This window comes from Bubalus kerabau, chromosome 15 (genome assembly GCF_029407905.1).
Source record: "Bubalus kerabau isolate K-KA32 ecotype Philippines breed swamp buffalo chromosome 15, PCC_UOA_SB_1v2, whole genome shotgun sequence".
NCBI classification, from domain to species: Eukaryota; Metazoa; Chordata; class Mammalia; order Artiodactyla; family Bovidae; genus Bubalus; species Bubalus kerabau.
The window spans coordinates 66,755,374-66,773,785 of NC_073638.1; the positions used below are offsets into that span (position 1 = coordinate 66,755,374).

The following is an 18,412-nucleotide window of genomic DNA, read 5'->3' on the forward strand; positions in this document are numbered from 1 at the left end:
TTACATAATGAGGGGACCCCAGCCCCACCCCAGAAGCCCTCGTAGATCTTCAGCAAAGCTACTAAACTCATCTCTTGGCCCAAGTGGATTTGGGGGTAGGGTCTGTGGATAAGGCAGTGAACCTCACATCCACGCTACTGTGTGTTGGAGTCAAAACAACAAGCATAGAAGCAGGAGGCAGACACAGATTGACAAGCTTGAGGGACAGAGGCCCAGGCGCTCTCAGAAAGGGAGGGAATGTTTCTGGACCCTCCCAGGCCATGGAATAGGAATTTGGGTCAAGATTAACTGGACCTCAAAAGAACAGGGAAAGTTTAACTAGCAATGGGATTAAACCATTGTCATCCTCATCAACATCACCATCATCAGATATTGTTGACTGTCTTCCATCGAAGGCCGAGAACTGGTTTCAGAAAATGAAACCCCAGAGGCCAGGAAGCTCGCACATTCTTAACAAGGGCTGCATGACTGCAGAACTTCTACCTGTTTGCTCACCCACCTTCCTGTTGAAATACAATGCCACCTCTCCATTCACCATCCCCTACCAGGAAGTGTCCCTAAGTTACCCCTTGTTTCTGCATATTCCTCCAGCCCCTCTTCAGGCCAACAGCGATGACTCTGGCCAGGCCTGGAAAGCCCTCGGTCTCCCACTTAGGCTGCTCGCTATTCCAATGACACCCGCCACTCTGCAGTGAGCCCCCAGTTATAAATTACTTACCTACTGGCCATCATTTTAATGTAAATGGATTTTAAAAAGCAGCAAGGGAATATATTTTCATTTGGAGTTAAAGCATCATTTTTTACTTGAATTTGAGCCTGGTCTAGAAGAGATGGCAGAAGAATGGCTCTGAGGCTAATATAGCTAATGATTATGATGGTGATCCCAGGAGCTGCCGATATTTCACTTGCAGCCACCTATGGTCCAGCTTCGCTGCCTCCAGTACTTTTTTTTCCCAGTCACTTCCATTAACACCCACCACCTATGATGGAACCATTATGATAATATCTCTGCTCTCGGCAGCCTCAATTGGATTTGACACATTATCACCCTAAGAGCTCAGCCACGTGGCACTCAGTCCTATTTATAATAACCCTTGGCAGGAGCCACCAAAATAAAACCTGGTACTTATGGGCCACCTTTCATCTAAGGAAATCAGAAAGCTTTACAAGCTTAATTAAGCTTCAGCATCTATCTGACTGATGAGATGCATGGGGCCTGGGGAAGCTGAAGAAGCACAGCATTGCTAATTGCACAGCAGATAAGGCTCTGGGCTGCAATGAACAAAGAAATCAACAAAGCCAGTGAGAGTCACCTTCTTCAGTGGCAAATGTTTGTTGAATTTCCCCAGGGTGGGTTGAAAAATGATAGGTGAGTGATAAAAGGGCCACGAAGAATCTCCCATCTGGAGCTTCTCAGTCTAGGGAAGGGACCTGAGATTTGTTTCTTTCATGAAAAGAGGATTAAGCTAATCCAATACACTCAAGTGCTTTTAAGGATGAGGACACTGAGCTCCTGAAATGTAGGAATGAACTCAAGCACAGCTCCTTCTGCTCACCCCCAACGTTCTTCCTCCCCAAACCCTGACTTGCAAATCCCCAGTTACCCTTCAAGATCTAGATTCACATCTGTCTCCTTGGTGAAGCCTTCCTCCTAATTCTTCTCTAGTAGAATTAGTTGTTCCCTCCTCTGGGCTCTTGTGTGGTTTCTATTAATATTTCCATAATAGCTAGAGCAATTGATCATGGTTATTGAGCACTTAGTAAGTCTTACTGTGCATTTCATCCACACAATAACATAATGAGGCAGGTGAGGTTTTCACCTCCCTTTATCAGATGAGTTGATAGGTTAAGTGACTTTCCCAAGACAACACAGCTAGTAAGTGCAAGACTCAGCCTGGCTGCAAGCACATGCACCACAAGACCACAGCACACTGCTTTCCCAGCAGCACAGGTGCGGTGGAAGAGTTCTGTTTATATGTCTGCCCTCTTTCTGGTTTGCAAATTCCCATGTGAGAGGTATATCATTTAGGAATCTTTTGGCTGCGAAGAACAAAACTCCCAACACAGAGTGGGTTAGACCTCCAGGGAACTCCAGAGGCAGGATGGCTCCAGAGTGGATTAATCCAGGAGCCTGGTGACATCACCAAGGACGTGAAGACATCACCGGGGATTTCCTCCCCTCTTTCTGCTCTGCTCCCCTCTGTGTCCACTTAGTTCCCCTTGCAGTTACATGATGATGGCCACAATTCCAGGCCTCAAATCTAGACCTGAGCCATGGAGGAAAATGCTGTATCTTTTCTGTGTCTTTTTGTCATGGCACAGACACTTTTTCCAGAAACCTTGCTGTGGACTTCCCTTCTGGGGTCACTGGCCAGAATGGCTGCCATTTGTCTATGCCTAAATCCAACACTGGCAAGGCGATGGAAGGGACTTGATTGATTTAGCCCAATCAGGATTCAGCCTCCCCTCCAGCACCAGGCACAGAGAGGAGGATGGAGACCTGCCAAGAAGCAGGAAGGGAAGGGAGAAGGGTGAAGACAACCAGTGTTTCCTGATGCAGGTGTTAAAGAGAAAATCCGATGCCATCACTTTTTGCTCAGTTCTTGGCCTTTAGCACATGAGCAAGAAATGTCAGTTGAACTAAGTTATAGTAGAGAAGGAAATTCATGTCCCCAAATGCCCAGTCCAGAATTTTTACCATCATACCCTTTAACTAGGGTGTGATGATACATGACTGAGATATGCAACAGCAATTGCTTTGAAATTTACTAAATTAATTCACCAAGGCTCCAACTCTAGATTCTAGTCTCTAACACCAGTGGCTACAGGAACCTTTTCCAAAAGCAGGTCAAAAAGAGAGCTACATGAAATAAAGAGAATCCTATAACTATTAGTCTCAACATAAATTAAGGGTTCGTGTCAACCTTGACTTTCTTTCCAGAAACACAGTGTGTTCTTAAATCTGGGACTCAGACTTGCCTGGTGGTCCAGCAGTTAAGACTCAGCACTTCCATCACAGAGATCATGGGTTTGATCTCTGGTCAGAGAACTAAGATCCCAAATGCTCCAGGATACTACCAAAACAACAACTGGGACTCACTCATGTAGACAGGTTGATTGAAAAGACTATGTTCCCAGACCTCCTTCTAGCTATCCAGCAGGATTTACCTAGAGTCAGGTGTGTATAATACCTGTCCCTAACAGCCAGATATATAAAGATGAAATCAGTTAAGCATTTCTTGGGAGATCCAGATCAAGGTCAAATAGATACAAAGAAAAGGAAAATGATCCCCAAGCAGAAAAATAATGTACCCTAGGGGGAGACAGAGTAGAGAAGGAAACACAAATAATGAAACTGTGGCCCAGCAAGACTCGAAAGCTACCTGCAGTCACACAGCTAGTAACAGCTAAAACAGGAGTCATACCCAGTTTCAAGGAATATTGTACTTATCTCTGACATGGTCTTTCCCTCTCTTCTGTTTTGAAGAAGCATCCAGAAGGGTGCATGTTGGCATCTTTCCCCCCAGAAAGGCTTGTTACTCAGAAGACCCAGAAAAGGTCAGGACTGAATGAGGCAGAGTAGTGAGAGAAAGCCAGCTGTTCAAGGCTGGTTGGAGGCTCTGGGATTTCAACAAGAGTTACACTGGGAACTTTGGACCAAATGGACTGACTCTATAGGGAAGGAAGAGAGTAAATTTCTTCAGGGAAGACGCTCATCTGGGGCTTAAAGAGGGTGCATTGGGCAGGGTCGCCATCTGCATTATGTTTCTCAAGACCCAAGTGAGGCTTGGTGCAGGACAGCAACAAGAAAAGGAGAAGAGTAGAGAAACAGAAAGAAAAGGGAATAATAAGGAACACATGTATACCTGTGGTGGATTCATTTAGATATTTGGCAAAACTAATACAATTTTGTAAAGTTTAAAAATAAAATAAAATTTAAAAAAAATACAAAAACTAGGAGTTTGGGATTAACAGATACACACTACTATATATAAAACAGGTCAACAACAAGGACCTATTGTATAGCACAGGGAACTATATCAAATATCTCGTAATAACCTATAATGGAAAGAAATCTGAAAAAGAATAAATATATACATATATATGTATAACAGAATCACTTTGTTGTACACTTGACACTAACACACTGCAAATTAACAATGAGTTGTGTGAAAGCCTTCTTCAGCGATCAATGCAAAGAAATAGAGGAAAAAACAGAATGGGAAAGACTAGAGATCTCTTCAAGAAAATCAGAGATACCAAAGGAACATTTCATGCAAAGATGGGCTCGATAAAGGACAGAAATGGTATGGACCTAACAGAAGCAGAAGATATTAAGGAGATGGCAAGAATACACAGAAGAACTGTACAAAAAAGATCTTCACGACCCAGATAATCACGATGGTGTGACCACTCAACTAGGGCCAGACATCCTGGAATGTGAAGTCAAGTGGGCCTTAGAAAGCATCACTACGAACAAAGCTAGTGGAGGTGATGGAATTCCAGTTGAGATATTCCAAATCCTGAAAGATGATTCTGTGAAAATGCTGCAGTCAATATGCCAGCAAATTTGGAAAACTCAGCAGTGGCCACAGGACTGGAAAAGGTCAGTTTTCATTCCAATCCCAAAGAAAGGCAATGCCAAAGAATGCTCAAACTACCGCACAATTGCACTCATCTCACACACTAGTAAAGTAATGCTCAAAATTCTCCAAGCCAGGCTTCAGCAATATGTGAACCGTGAACTTCCTGATGTGCAAGCTGGCTTTAGAAAAGGCAGAGGAACCAGAGATCAAATTGCCAACATCCGCTGGATCATGGAAAAAGCAAGAGAGTTCCAGAAAAACATGTATTTTTGCTTTATTGACTATGTCAAAGCCTTTGACTGTGTGGATCACAATAAACTGTGGAAAATTCTGAAAGAGATGGGAATACCAGACCACCTGATCTGCCTCTTGAGAAATCTGTATGCAGGTCAGGAAGCAACAGTTAGAACTGGACATGGAACAACAGACTGGTTCCAAATAGGAAAAGGAGTATGTCAAGGCTGTATATTGTCACCCTGTTTATTTAACTTCTATGCAGAGTACATCATGAGAAACGCTGGACTGGAAGAAACACAAGCTGGAATCAAGATTGCCAGGAGAAATATCAATCACCTCAGATATGCAGATGACACCACCCTTATGACAGAAAGTGAAGAGGAACTCAAAAGCCTCTTGATGAAAGTGAAAGAGGAGAGTGAAAAAGTTGGCTTAAAGCTCAACATTCAGAAAACGAAGATCATGGCATCCGGTCCCACCACTTCATGGGAAATAGATGGGGAAACAGTGGAAACAGTGTCAGACTTTATTTTTCTGGGCTCCAAAATCACTACAGATGGTGACTGCAGCCATGAAATTAAAAGACGCTTACTCCTTGGAAGGAAAGTTATGATCAACTTAGATAGCATATTCAAAAGCAGAGACATTACTTTGCCAACAAAGGTCCGTCTAGTCAAGGCTATGGTTTTTCCTGTGGTCATGTATGGATGTGAGAGTTGGACTGTGAAGAAGGCTGAGCGCCAAAGAATTGATGCTTTTGTTTTTTTTTTTTTTTTTTTTTTAATTTTATTTTATTTTTAAACTTTACATAACTGTATTAGATTTGCCAAATATCAAAATGAATCCGCCACAGGTATACATGTGTTCCCCATCCTGAACCCTCCTCCCTCCTCCCTCCCCATTCCATCCCTCTGGGTCGTCCCAGTGCACCAGCCCCAAGCATCCAGTATCGTGCATCGAACCTGGACTGGCAACTCATTTCATACATGATATTTACATGTTTCAATGCCATTCTCCCAAATCTTCCCACCCTCTCCCTCTCCCACAGAGTCCATAAGACTGTTCTATACATCAGTGTCTCTTTTGCTGTCTCGTACACAGGGTTATTGTTACCAGAATTGATGCTTTTGAACTGTGGTGTTGGAGAAGACTCTTGAGAGTCCCTTGGACTGCAAGGAGATCCAACCAGTCCATTCTGAAGGAGATCAGCCCTGGGATTTCTTTGGAAGGACTGATGCTAAAGCTGAAACTCCAGTACTTTGGCCACATCATGGGAAGAGTTGACTCATTGGAAAAGACTCTGATGCTGGGAGGGATTGGGGGCAAGAGAAGAAGGGGACGACAGAGGATGAGATGGCTGGATGGCATCACTGACTCGATGGACGTGAGTCTCAGTGAACTCTGGGAGTTGGTGATGGACAGGGAGGCCTGGCGTGCTGCGATTCATGGGGTCACAAAGAGTCGGACACGACTGAGGGATTGATCTGATTTGATCTGTGTGTGTGCTCAGTCAATTCATTCGTGTCCCACTCTTTGCAACCCTATGGACACCAGGAAGCCCGCCAGGCTCCTCTGTCCATGGGATTCTCAAGGCAAGAATACTGGAGTAGGTTGCCAAGCCCTCCTCCAGGGGATCTTCCCAACCCAGGGATGGAAACTGCATCTCCTATGTCTCCTGCATTTCAGGCAGATTCTTTACCTGCTAAGCCATCAAGGAAAAACTATATATGTGTGTGTAAATATACATATATGTATACACATGTATATTGGACTTTGTCTTCTAAGAGTTTTACATACAGGTGCTAATTTAAACTGTAAGATTATCACTATTAATCAATTCCTATTGCTCACCTGTGTAGAAGGTAATGGCAACCCACTCCAGAATTCCTACCTGGAGAATTCCATGGACAGAAGAGCCTGGTGGGCTGCAGTCCATGGGGTCACACAGTCAGACACGACTGAGCGACTAATATACACACATATTACTCATCAGATAGTATACTGTTGTTGTAACTAGTAATACCAATAACACTTGCATTACTGTGTTTTAAAGATGAGGACACAGAGGCACAGAGAGGTCAAGTAACTTACTCAAAATCACACCATTGATAAGTTTTAAATCTGAACAGTTTGGTTTGAGGATTCATGCTTTTCCGCATTTTACTTAAGAGCCACCCCTGAGAACATTTCAGAGCAAAATCTGAGTTGAGTTTCAGTTCAGTTCAGTCACTCAGTCATGTCTGACTCTTTTCGACCCCATGGACTGCAGCACGCCAGGCCTCCCTGTCCATCACCAAGTCCCCGAGTTTACTCAAACTCATGTCCATTGAGTCGGTGATGCCATCCAACCATCTCATCCTCTGTTGTCTCCTTCTCCTCCCACCTTCAATCTTTCTCAGCATCAGGGTCTTTTCCAGTGAGTCAGTTCTTCACATTAGGTGGCAAAGTATTGGAGTTTCAGGTTCAGCATCAGTCTTTCCTATTCAGAACTGATTTCCTTTAGGATGGATCTCCTTGCAGTCCAAGGGACTCTCAAGAGTCTTCTCCAACACCACAGTTCAAAAGCATCAATTCTTTGGCACTCAGCTTTCTTTATAGTCCAACTCTCACATCCATACATTACTACTGGAAAAACCGTAGCTTTGACTAGATGGACCTTTGTTGGCAAAGTAATGTCTCTGCTTTTCAATATGCTATTTAGGTTCTTCCAAGGAGCAAACATAGTTTAATTTCATGGCTGCAATCACCATCTGCAGTGATTTTGGAGCCCCAAAAAACAAAGTCTATCACTGTTTCCACTGTTTCCCCATCTATTTGCCATGAAGTGATGGGACCAGATGCCATGATCTTCGTGTTCTGAATGTTGAGCTTTAAGTCAACTTCTTCACTCTCTTCTTTCACTTTCATCAAGAGGCTCTTTAGTTCTTTGCTTTCTGCCATAAGGGTGGTATTATCTGCATATCTGAGGTTATTGATATGTCTCCTGGCAATCTTGATTCCAGCTTGTGCTTCATCCAGTCCAGCATTTCTCATGACATACTCTGCATGTAAGTTAAATAAGCAGGGTGACAACATACAGCCTTGACGTACTCCTTTTCCTATTTGGAACCAGTCTGTTGTTCCATGTCCAGTTCTAACTGTTGCTTCTTGACCTGCATAGAGTTGAGTTTACTTTAATTTAAATTTTTTTTATATCTGTCATTTTCTTAGTAGTTTATAATTTCCCAAGAGTTTGGCCTCATCATTACTTGCTATGTGGACTTCCCTGGTGGCTCAGACGGTAAAGTGTCTGCCTACAATGCGGGAAACCCAGGTTCGATTCCTGGGTTGGGAGGATCCACTGGAGAAGGAAATGGCAACCCATTCCAGTACTCTTGCCTGGAAAATCCCATGGACGGAGGATCCTGGTAGGCTACAGTCCATGGGGTCGCAAAGAGTCGGACACGACTGAGCGACTTAACTTCAACTTTACTTGCTGTGTAACTTCAGGCCAGTTACTGGCTAAGCTTTGGTTTCCCCATCTATACAGTGGGAACAAGACTAGTTGTCGGGATGGTGAAAGGAAAACACATGTGCAGAGCTCAGACCTATGCCTAGCCCATAATAAGTGCTCGATAAGCATTTGCTCTTAATGTTGTTATGGTTATTAGTAACATCTCACATGAACTTCGCAACAACCATATGAGGTAGGTAGGGTTTATCATCCTCATTTCTCAGATGTGGAAACTGGTACTCGTGGACATAGGAAATAATTAGCCACTAAGAGGAAATGCTGGACTTAGAAAACCTCCCAACCCCCAGCCTTCTGCCCTGCACCCACCCCTCAACTCCACCTCTTCTCTCTTCTCCAGCAGGCACTCTTTTATGAGACAAATCATTCTTCTAACAGGACCGTGGACAAGTGTGAAGCAGTTGGAAGCTGAGGCTCAGGGAGAAGCTCTGAGGATTGTTAGGAAAGTTCTCCAAGTGAAAATAGGTTCTTGTGTAGGAACAGATGAACAGCATCTCCCCTCATCCCTAAGAAACTGCCAGAAGGGCCAGCCTGCAGTCACACACTGTGGTGGACAGTGCTTTGTGCTGTCCCAAGGAGACCCAGGGGGACGGCAGTCAGGGGTGTCCTCATGCCAGGAAGTAAAGGAGAATGGGAGTGTCTTCCTCTTACAAGCAGAGAAGTGTTTTTAAACACTGTCTAAAACAATAACTTACATAATGCACTTAAACTGCCTTCTACTTTGGGTTTGTTGTTTCTCTTTTATTCCTACAGCTTTCTGTAATTCTGCATTTCAATGCATTTGTTCAAGTTTCTATTAGTGCTTCCTGTTCGGGAACCCAGTGCATTCAGTCCCATGTCTATGAGCCACTGGCTGTGATAGGGTCAGTCCATGTTTTGAGGTGCAAGGTCTTAGCTGACTGTTTCAAGTCTTCAGTTTCTTTATCAATACCAGTAATGTGATTGGAAGATTCTGGGACTGGGTTGAAGTCAGCCCTCCTAGCCTGAAAATAATGTGCTGCTTCTTCTTTTCATGAAGTGGATCCTTCACCAATTTTTTTCCCCTTTTATGAATGAAAGCTCTTATTTTGTATCTTTTAATGGTAAGCAGTTTTTTTTAATGACTTGTTACATGCTACTTGCAGAGCTTTATCTCATTAACATTCCAATGATTTATTTAGCGTTACTGAACACCGACTAAGTGCCAAGTATTGTGCCAGACCGCTATAAAAGATAAGACAGACTCCTCATAGAGTTTACAGTGAACTATCCCTTATAGTTATAGTTTCTGTTAACAGCTAAAAAGACAGTGACACTAACTGCTTTGGATTTCCCCATAGCCCCCAGGACATGGCATGGGCCACGGTAGTCAAGTAATATTCTCAGATGTAAGCCATTAACCGGCCTGTTGAAAATGTATGCTTTTCTAATTAGATGATATTCTACTTATGCCCACAAGGTGGTGATCTTGCTTATAGTTTATAACCAAGCTGAAAGCAAGGCATTCCAAAAAAAAAAAAATTCTCAGAAGTTAAACCAAAAGACAAAAAATTAAACGCTACTGAGCACCTTTTTAGTACAATATACTATGCTACTTGGTAAGACAAATAGAAAGTTGTTAAGATATAGTCCTCTGCCTTCTAGGGAAAGATGAGGGTAACGACCTTGCACAGAACAGGAAGATGATACCTTCGAATGAAGTAAGATAGTACAGCAATAGTAATCTCATCATCAGATAAGATCTATATAAAGGCTTGATACAGCTACCATGGGGTGCAGAAGAAATTCAACCAAAACCCTGCATTTCAGTCAATATGGAAACACTTGAAGGTATACTGGGGCAGCTCTGGAAGTCTCTAGATGTGGTCTTCAGATGCCTCTACTTAGTCACAAACCTTAGGGTGCCTGCCCTATAACTCTAGAACGTTCATTTTTTGGCAAATACAGTATAATCAGTACCAGGTGATGCATTGATGCAGTTGAAAACCCCCATGTGCATCTGATGCGGGGGATAAAGGCAAGAGAAACATGTGAAAGGAAACAGATTTCAAACCCTTGCTTTCAGAGGTGGAATCCAGCCCCACCCCTCATCTTGTGTCTTACCTGAGAATCTTGGTTTGGATCTGGGACAGAGTCTAATGCACAGAGCTGAGAGGGAGAGCCAGTTCTTATCCAATAACTTTCCTAGTGGACTGAACCCAAAAAGTGTCTGGAAGACAATGTGGTTTGCTGGTTTTGTTTTCCATTTTATTATTATTTTTTTTACTCCTCCACCCTCTTCCCTAAACACTTCGTCCCTTAAAACCATTAAACCAGTAAGTCAAATGTGGTATGGTTGTTGTTTTTTCATTTGTTGAATTGAAAATCACACGTGGGGCATAAAGTGACTAACTAAATGACAGTGAGCCTTTAAAAATAAGAATGCTGGCCACTTGACTAAAAATGGTGAACTTTCCTGATAGAGGGAAAATCAAGCGGCAGGCTACTTGGAGACCCCCGTTTGAATTTGTTTCTTCACTTACTACCTCTGTGGTTTTGTGCAAGCCCAATCCCTTCTGTGTCCCCAGGAGCCGAATCGTGTCATTCTTAAGAGAAACCGTCTCTAAGGCCCCGTCCCCTGGACTAGGTCGGATCTTGAGTTGTAAGCCTGTCATGGCAACCTAAACATCCCCCTAGACTGTGAGCTCCGTGAGCAGGGGACCGCATCTGTGGATTTTACTGCTCCGTGTCCAGAAGCGAGGACAGACGCTTTGTTGAATGAAACCTGCCTAGGTGCTCTTGCACAGTGAGGTCGAATTCCCAGAGAGTCCCTCGGGAAAGGGCGAGCGACCAATCTCAAATCACACTGGACCAAGGTAGTGAGCGCGCTCCGGAAAGGCGGTGTCGGTTCAAAGTTGTTTGCTACAGATGGTTCTTCTAACCCGGCTGGAGTCACATCCTCCACGGCTCGGAGAGCTCCCCAGGGATTTACATAAGGCAGGGTGAATCACACCGTTGGAAACGGACAAGGCAAGAAGACCCGCCCCATTCACGCCGGGCGGCGTCCGGAGCTCGATTGGGGGTTACTCTGAACTTTGCAGGAGGGACTCCGCGCCCACTGCAACCCCCATGAGAGCCAGCGGCGCGTCGTTCCCACCCCGCGCGACTCCAGCTCCGTGCCGCCTGCTCCCACGCCCCCGCGCGGGCGCCTGCAGCCGGGCTTCCAGCTCCCGGCCCCTAAGTCCCCGACTGAGTGTGGGGCCGCTGCTCCCGCTTGGAAGGAGCCATCGCCGCTTTAAGGGGAAGAGGAGGGAAAGGGGGCGGAGGAGTGGGGGGCGGGGAGCGGCGGCGGAGGAGGGGGAGGGGGATTCCCCCCGCCCTCGCTCCCACGTGGTCCGGGCGCCTGTGAATCGCGCCCGCCGGAGGGTCTCACAGCGAAATACAAAAGCAGCTGGGAAGCGGCAGCCAGGCGAGTTCTCAGTGCCGGGCGGAGCGCTAGGCAGAGCCCCGCAGCCACGATGGAGCTGAGGCGCCCGGAGCCCCGGAGCCAACGAGCTGCCGGGCCCGCCTCGCCACCGGGACCCGGGTGCCGGGGCTCGGCTTGAAGCGGCGGCGGCACCGGCGCGGCCGCTGAGCATGGGCAGGAGGATGCGGGGCGCCGCCGCCACCGCCGGGCTCTGGCTGCTGGCGCTGGGCTCGCTGTTGACGCTGTGGGGCGGACTCCTGCCGCCGAGGACCGGGCTACCCACCTCCCGGCCGCCCGAAGACGGACTCCCGCGGCACCTGGCCCGGAGCGGCGGCCGGGAGCCCGCGCCTCGCTTTCCTCTGCCCCCGCCCCTGGCGCGGGACGCCCGCGGCGGCTCCCTGAAAACTTTCCGGGCGCTGCTCACCTTGGCGGCAGGCGCGGACGGCCCGCCCGGGCAGCCCCCGGGTGAGCGCAGGCGGCACGTGCCAACCGGGCGGCCCCGGCCGGAGGAACGCGCCGCGGTGCACGGGGGCGTCTTCTGGAGCCGCGGCCTGGAGGAGCAGGTGCCCCGGGGCTTCTCGGAGGCCCAGGCGGCGGCGTGGCTGGAGGCGGCGCGCCGCGCCCGGGTGGTGGCCCTGGAGCGCGGGGGCTGCGGGCGCAGCTCCAACCGGCTGGCCCGCTTCGCCGACGGCACCCGCGCCTGCGTGCGCTACGGCATCAACCCGGAGCAGATCCAGGGCGAGGCCCTGTCCTACTACCTGGCGCGCTTGCTGGGCCTCCATCGCCACGTGCCGCCGCTGGCACTGGCCCGGGTGGAGGCTCGGAGCGCGCAGTGGGCTCAGGTGCAGGAGGAGCTTCGTGCCGCTCACTGGACCGAAGGCAGCGTGGTAAGCCTGACTCGCTGGCTGCCTAACCTCACCGACGTAGTGGTGCCCGCGCCCTGGCGCTCCGAGGACGGCCGTCTGCGGCCCCTGCGCGCCGCCGGGGGTGAGCTGGCCAACCGGAGCCGGGCGGAGCTGGTGGACCTGGTGCAATGGACCGACTTAATCCTCTTCGACTACCTGACGGCCAACTTCGACCGGCTAGTTAGCAACCTCTTCAGCCTGCAGTGGGACCCGCGGGTCATGCACCGAGCCACCAGCAACCTGCACCGCGGCCCCGGCGGGGCGTTGGTCTTTCTGGACAACGAGGCGGGCTTGGTGCACGGTTACCGGGTAGCGGGCATGTGGGACAAATATAACGAGCCGCTGCTGCAGTCTGTGTGCGTGTTCCGAGAGCGGACGGCGCGGCGCGTCCTGGAGCTACACCGAGGCCAGGACGCGGCCGCCCGGCTACTGCGCCTCTACCAGCACCACGAGCCTCGCTTCCCGGAGCTGGCCGCGCTCGCCGACCCCCACGCTCAGCTGCTGCAGCGCCGCCTCGACTTCCTTGCAAAGCACATTTTGCACTGTAAGGCTAAGTACGGCCGCCGACCCGGGACTTAGCATTACCCGGAGGAAGAGAGACTGTGAGACCCCTGGCTGGGGGATAGATGATGGGGGGAAGGGCCGTCGTCTCTGCCACCTCCTGCGGACCAGCCGGCCAACGCCCAGCCGGAGACCCGAGCGCGAAGGCGACCGAAAACTTCCGCTTCACCCACCTGCCCTTTTCTCGCAGTCCCAAGCAGTTTCCTTTCAAAGTTCTGGGAGGATGAGCTCACCCAGCCTATAAAAGGATTCTTCCCTATGCCAGCACGGAGTTTGCATCCAAAGAAACTGGCTGCTGCCGGAGTTTGGCCCCCGGGTGGCAGTCTCAGTAGAAGATACAGCCCCTTCCTTGGCAACCCCTCCGCCCGCCCCTTCCCTTCCCGAAAAAGGAAAACTTCTATTGGAGCCATTGAGCTAATTCTGCAATTTCCTACCGATTGCCGCGCTGGTGGCCCGGCAGCAGGGCTCTGATACTGGCTGGTGGAGCCCCCTTCCCGTGTTCTCCCTTTGTTCCGGCTCCGTGATGGTGAGGTCACTGTTAAGAGCTGGGGAACCGCTCCTATAGGACAAAGGGAGCAGGACCTACAGATTGGGGGGAGTCCTGCAGTCCCTGGCAGTTTGTCTGACCTGTTCCTTAACAGCTTGTCGCCTTGGCCTGAAGGCTACAAATGCAGGACTGCCTGTGCGCGGAGTCAAAGAATGAATTTCTAATCCCTCCCCCTTCCCAACCGGCCAACATTTTGACAATGAGGATGTTCACCGGAAGGAAAAGAAATCCGTTTTATGCACTTTACTTTGTTTTTATTTTAATTTGTTATTAAGAAAAACTTTTTTTTATTTGACAGAATTTGCCTTCTATGTATATATGTGCATAAAGTGTGGTGTAAATATACTAAACAAACTTATATTTCAATAAAAGGGAGTTTAAAATTTAGAATTTAATTCCTGTGGTTTTAACTATTGGAGGTATCTGACATCCTACCTGGTTTTTGAATAAGCTTTAGGGTTTCTCCCTTGTGGATGTGCTTTAACAACAAAGGACGCATGTATATCCCAGTTGTGACCACAGAACTTAAGAGAGCTGAACAAAGGCAAGAGCAGATTCCCTGTCCTGCTCACTCAAACGAATCCTAGTGCTGGAAATTTCAGAGTTCAGCAGAGAATGTGGGGGATGGTGGAAAAAGACATGGAAGGAAAGTATTCTATTTCCTGGCAAATAAAACTTTGATATAAAAGGATTTCACTGTAATAAAGTCCTATATTAATCATTTGGCAAATATGATAGAACCAGATGTGCAGACTAAAATATGACAAATGCCCAACCCCCTTAGACTTAAATACCATGGTCCTGTGTTGCACCTGATTTTCAGCATTGTAATTACCGTGCAACTCAATGTGTACTGATAATAAGTTGAACACATGTTGCAAACAGGTAGAGTCATAAATTAATTCTTCTCTTTAATCTCCCAGCATAAATTCCATTGCATCCAGGAGATCATACTCTCCAACATCTGGACGCATCCAGCTCTCTTAAGAGATTGTCCTGGTCAATACCCCCCACCAGGCCTCCTCCCCGTCCTGCCCCCCCAGGTACTAACTGCATGGTCTCCTCAGAGCAGCCATTGTCAGACCAGGAAAGGGTGTAGTACTTTGTATATGGCATGTGGACCCTTAACTTCTTGGAGATTTCAAACTTAGAAAACATCTTTGTATTTTCTTAAGCTTCGTTTTGACCCATAGGAGAGAGGAGAGGGAGGCAGTTTATTAATGTATTTTTGTAATGGCCCTTTGGTGTTTTATCTTTGCATTTTATTTGACATGTGGGTCCAAATAATCTTGCCTGTTACCTTCTTTTTATTTAATGACCTCTTAACTCAAAGCAACTTTTGGCTACTTTAATAGATTTTTATTTGACTTGCATTTGTAAACCTGGGGTTTTATAGACTCATGATGGTATTAAATCTCTGGGTTTCCCATCTCACTGTGCATTACAACACAGCGTGTAATTTAACCATTTAATGCCATCCTTATGTTTCAGTGCCTCTGCTAAGACAACTCAAAAAAAGAGTCCATAATCTTTGTGGTGTAAGCCAAATATTTTCATAATACAGCCACAGACGGTAGTGATAATGGGAAATCTTTTTCAAGACATTAATGTGAAACCTCTGATAGTTACATCTTTCAAAAAGAAACATTTTCCATTTCTGATAATTAATAAGTATGTGAGATTTGCTGCCCAAATCAATAGAGGCTGCTCCAAGAAAAGGATAAATATTCAGCAATCGACATGTTTACCCGACATGTTCAAGGAGAAAAACCATGGGCAGAGCGAAGTTAGAAGTTTCACAGATGTACAGGAAATACACCCTGACTCCCATTTAACTTCAGCACTGGTACACTCTGGGCCAGCAGCATTCTCCACATTCCTCCTGAACTTCAGTTCCAAGCCCAGACTTGACCATGGTTAACTCAGAGCAAGAAACTAAGTGTAATTTAAACAGTCCTTCTCAGATTCTTTAGTGAACCATTTCTGCCTGTTTAAGAAATAAGTTTAATTACATGGTGGAGTTGTTAAGGGAATCAAAAAATTACAGAAAAGAGGTTTTAACTGTTGCTATTCCTTGTGGATAATCGATAAGCTGTGACATGAAAAGATCAATTAACATTTTGGCATGGTCAGTGAATGCTGCTAGGACCAAATCATTTTTCAGATGAAGAAAAAAAAAAAAACTTTCAGGCTGTAGCATGATGTAAAAGAGTAATGAGTTCTGCAGGCAGACTATATTCTGAATTCTCTCCCTCACCTATTTACTTTCAGCAAGTCATTTAATTTAGTTCTCTCATCTATGAAATGGAGATTCATTCAGAGTATTGTGGGATTTAAATGTTAACATAGAAAACATAAGGATACATAGAGGTACTTAAAAAAAAAAAACTCACTTCCTATTGCTCTTTAAAAAAACAAAAACTCTTGCCTTTCTTACAGTTCAGTAAATTTCTACTAATTTTCATTATCAAAGTCAAATTTAGAAGTTTCTGAGTACAGGTCCAGTTTTTGAAATTAATAATAAGCTAATTTTTAAATGATTGAGAACCCTCTTCTAGCATATGATCCTGAACAAGGCACTGGATCCTATGTCCAGGGGCACAGGTTTGATTTGTATATGAGCTTGAGTGGGTGGTTTCAGGACCCAAGCAGACCCTCTGCACCAAAGGCAGCCGCACTGCAAATATATGAGGGTGCTTTTTTTCAAGAGTAGATGGCTCATTGAAAATCCATCACCACTTCTGGAAAGCATCAAAAAGTGATGAATCTTTGCAAGAAGAACAATCCTCCTCCCAATTCCTTCTGCCAAGAGAAAGTAGGCAATTGACCTTTACTCTCTGGATTTGACTGTTGATTAATGCACTTTGTCAATGACATAGTTCTAAACTCTATTAAGAGTGCTTGCCCTCCTGTCTTCGGATCCTGAAGAAAAACAAATTATTTTAACACCTCTCAACACTTCTCCACCTTCTGCCTAGGACTGCAGCTAGGAGAGTCCTCTTAAGGCCTAGATGTTGATTATTTGGATTAAATGAGTAAATATTTGTAATATTCTCAGAACAGTGCCTGGCACAGAGTAAATGTAATATAAATGTTTGCTCATTCATGGGGTAGATCGTTTTCTTCTCTAAGTCAAAACCATAGGCATTTTGAGTCCCAGACAGGATCCTCTTTCATAATCCCGCTGTATCTCTGCAGTCACAGAACATTTTCTACATGCTTCTATTTTGGCTCAGGAAGACCAGCCAGAGTGCAAGAGTCTGGCAGGAGTTACCTAAAGCCCACAGTTGTCAGCTGGTTGCCTTCTTTCTGAGAATGCCCTTGTATGAGTTGCCGCAAGCAACCCCCTCTTTTTCACAGGGAGGCTGTGCTTCTATTTCTCAAATGGCTCATCAGCCCCAGGGAGCAGTAAGCTGTGGAACTGTGCACCTTCTGAGCTACCCAATTGCCATGGATCATCCAAGCCTGGGCACAGATTATTTATCCCTCCACACACCTGCCCCATCCTACAGAACCACTGATCCTGGGTGGTGCAAGGTGGGCAGGGGTATGAAAGGAGAGGGGAGTCCAGCTGATCCAAAAGCACAGGAATTGCTCCAGGAAGGAATAGAATGTCAGCTGCCAAAGTGGCATGGAAACCACAGGGCAAGAATTAACACCCACCTCCAAGCATGCTTTGATCATTAAAGTCAAATGGAAAGGATACTGTAAGCCCAGAGAGGAGAGCTGTTTATGAGTCATGGACTTGGGAAAGTCATTTCCCCTCTCTGACTCCAGGTATCTTGCCTGGAACAAGGGATGTTAGATTAGATTGGCAACTTCACAATGTTTTTCACCAGAACCAAGTGGCAACCCACTCCAGTATTCTTGCCTGGAAAATCCCATGGACAGAGGAGCATGGCCAGCTATAGTCCAGGGGTCACAAAGAGTCGGACACAACTGAGCGGCTAACAACGTAACATGCCCTTGTATGTGTTGTCACATGCAACCCCCTCTTTCACAGGGAGGCTGTGATTCTGTTTCTCAAATGGCTCGTCAGCCCCAGGGAGCAGTAAGCTGTGGAACTGGGCACCTTCTGAGCTACCCAATTGCCATGGATCATGCCAAGTAAGACACACTTTATGTTGTGACCCAGGATGCACACACATGCACACGCACACAAACACACAATTGAAACAGAACTTTCATAAAACAGTCTATAAAACACACTTTTATATTCAATTCCATTTTATTCTATTCCTCCTCTTCCTTTACTCCCAATGCTAGTCCTGACCCTCTAAACTGATTTAATAATTTATCAGTGCAGCATAGTCTACCCTAGGCAAAACACTGGATTAGGTGGTTGGTAAGCTCCTTTCCAGCTTCCCTGGTAGCTCAGACAGTAAAGAGTCTTCCTGCAATGCAGGAGACCTGGGTTCAATCCCTGGATCAGGAAGATCCCCTGGATAAGGGAATGGCAACCCACTCCAGTATTCTTGCCTGGAGAATCCCTTGGACAGAGGAGCCTATCGGGCTACAGTCCGTTGGGTCACAAAGAGTCAGACACAACTGAGCAACTAACACTTTTCACTTTTCAAGCTCCTTTCCACCTCCAAGGTTCTAGGGAAGTTCCATTTATAACCAGTTCTCCACCTACTATAA

General features: G+C 46.5%; 1 protein-coding gene across 1 annotated transcript; it reads left to right on the plus strand.

The window, feature by feature from the left end:
* Positions 1-11,696: 11,696 nt before the first annotated feature.
* FJX1 (four-jointed box kinase 1) lies at positions 11,697-14,161 on the plus strand. The gene has a single exon (XM_055547770.1). The coding sequence runs from the start codon at positions 11,929-11,931 to the stop codon at positions 13,240-13,242; it is 1,314 nt and encodes a 437-aa protein (XP_055403745.1). The 5' UTR covers positions 11,697-11,928; the 3' UTR covers positions 13,243-14,161.
* The last annotated feature ends 4,251 nt before the right edge of the window (positions 14,162-18,412 follow it).

Bases quoted from the DNA above. Each gene is read 5' to 3' on its own strand.
- FJX1 (XM_055547770.1), top strand. From the start codon at position 11,929: ATGGGCAGGAGGATGCGGGGCGCCGCCGCCACCGCCGGGCTCTGGCTG.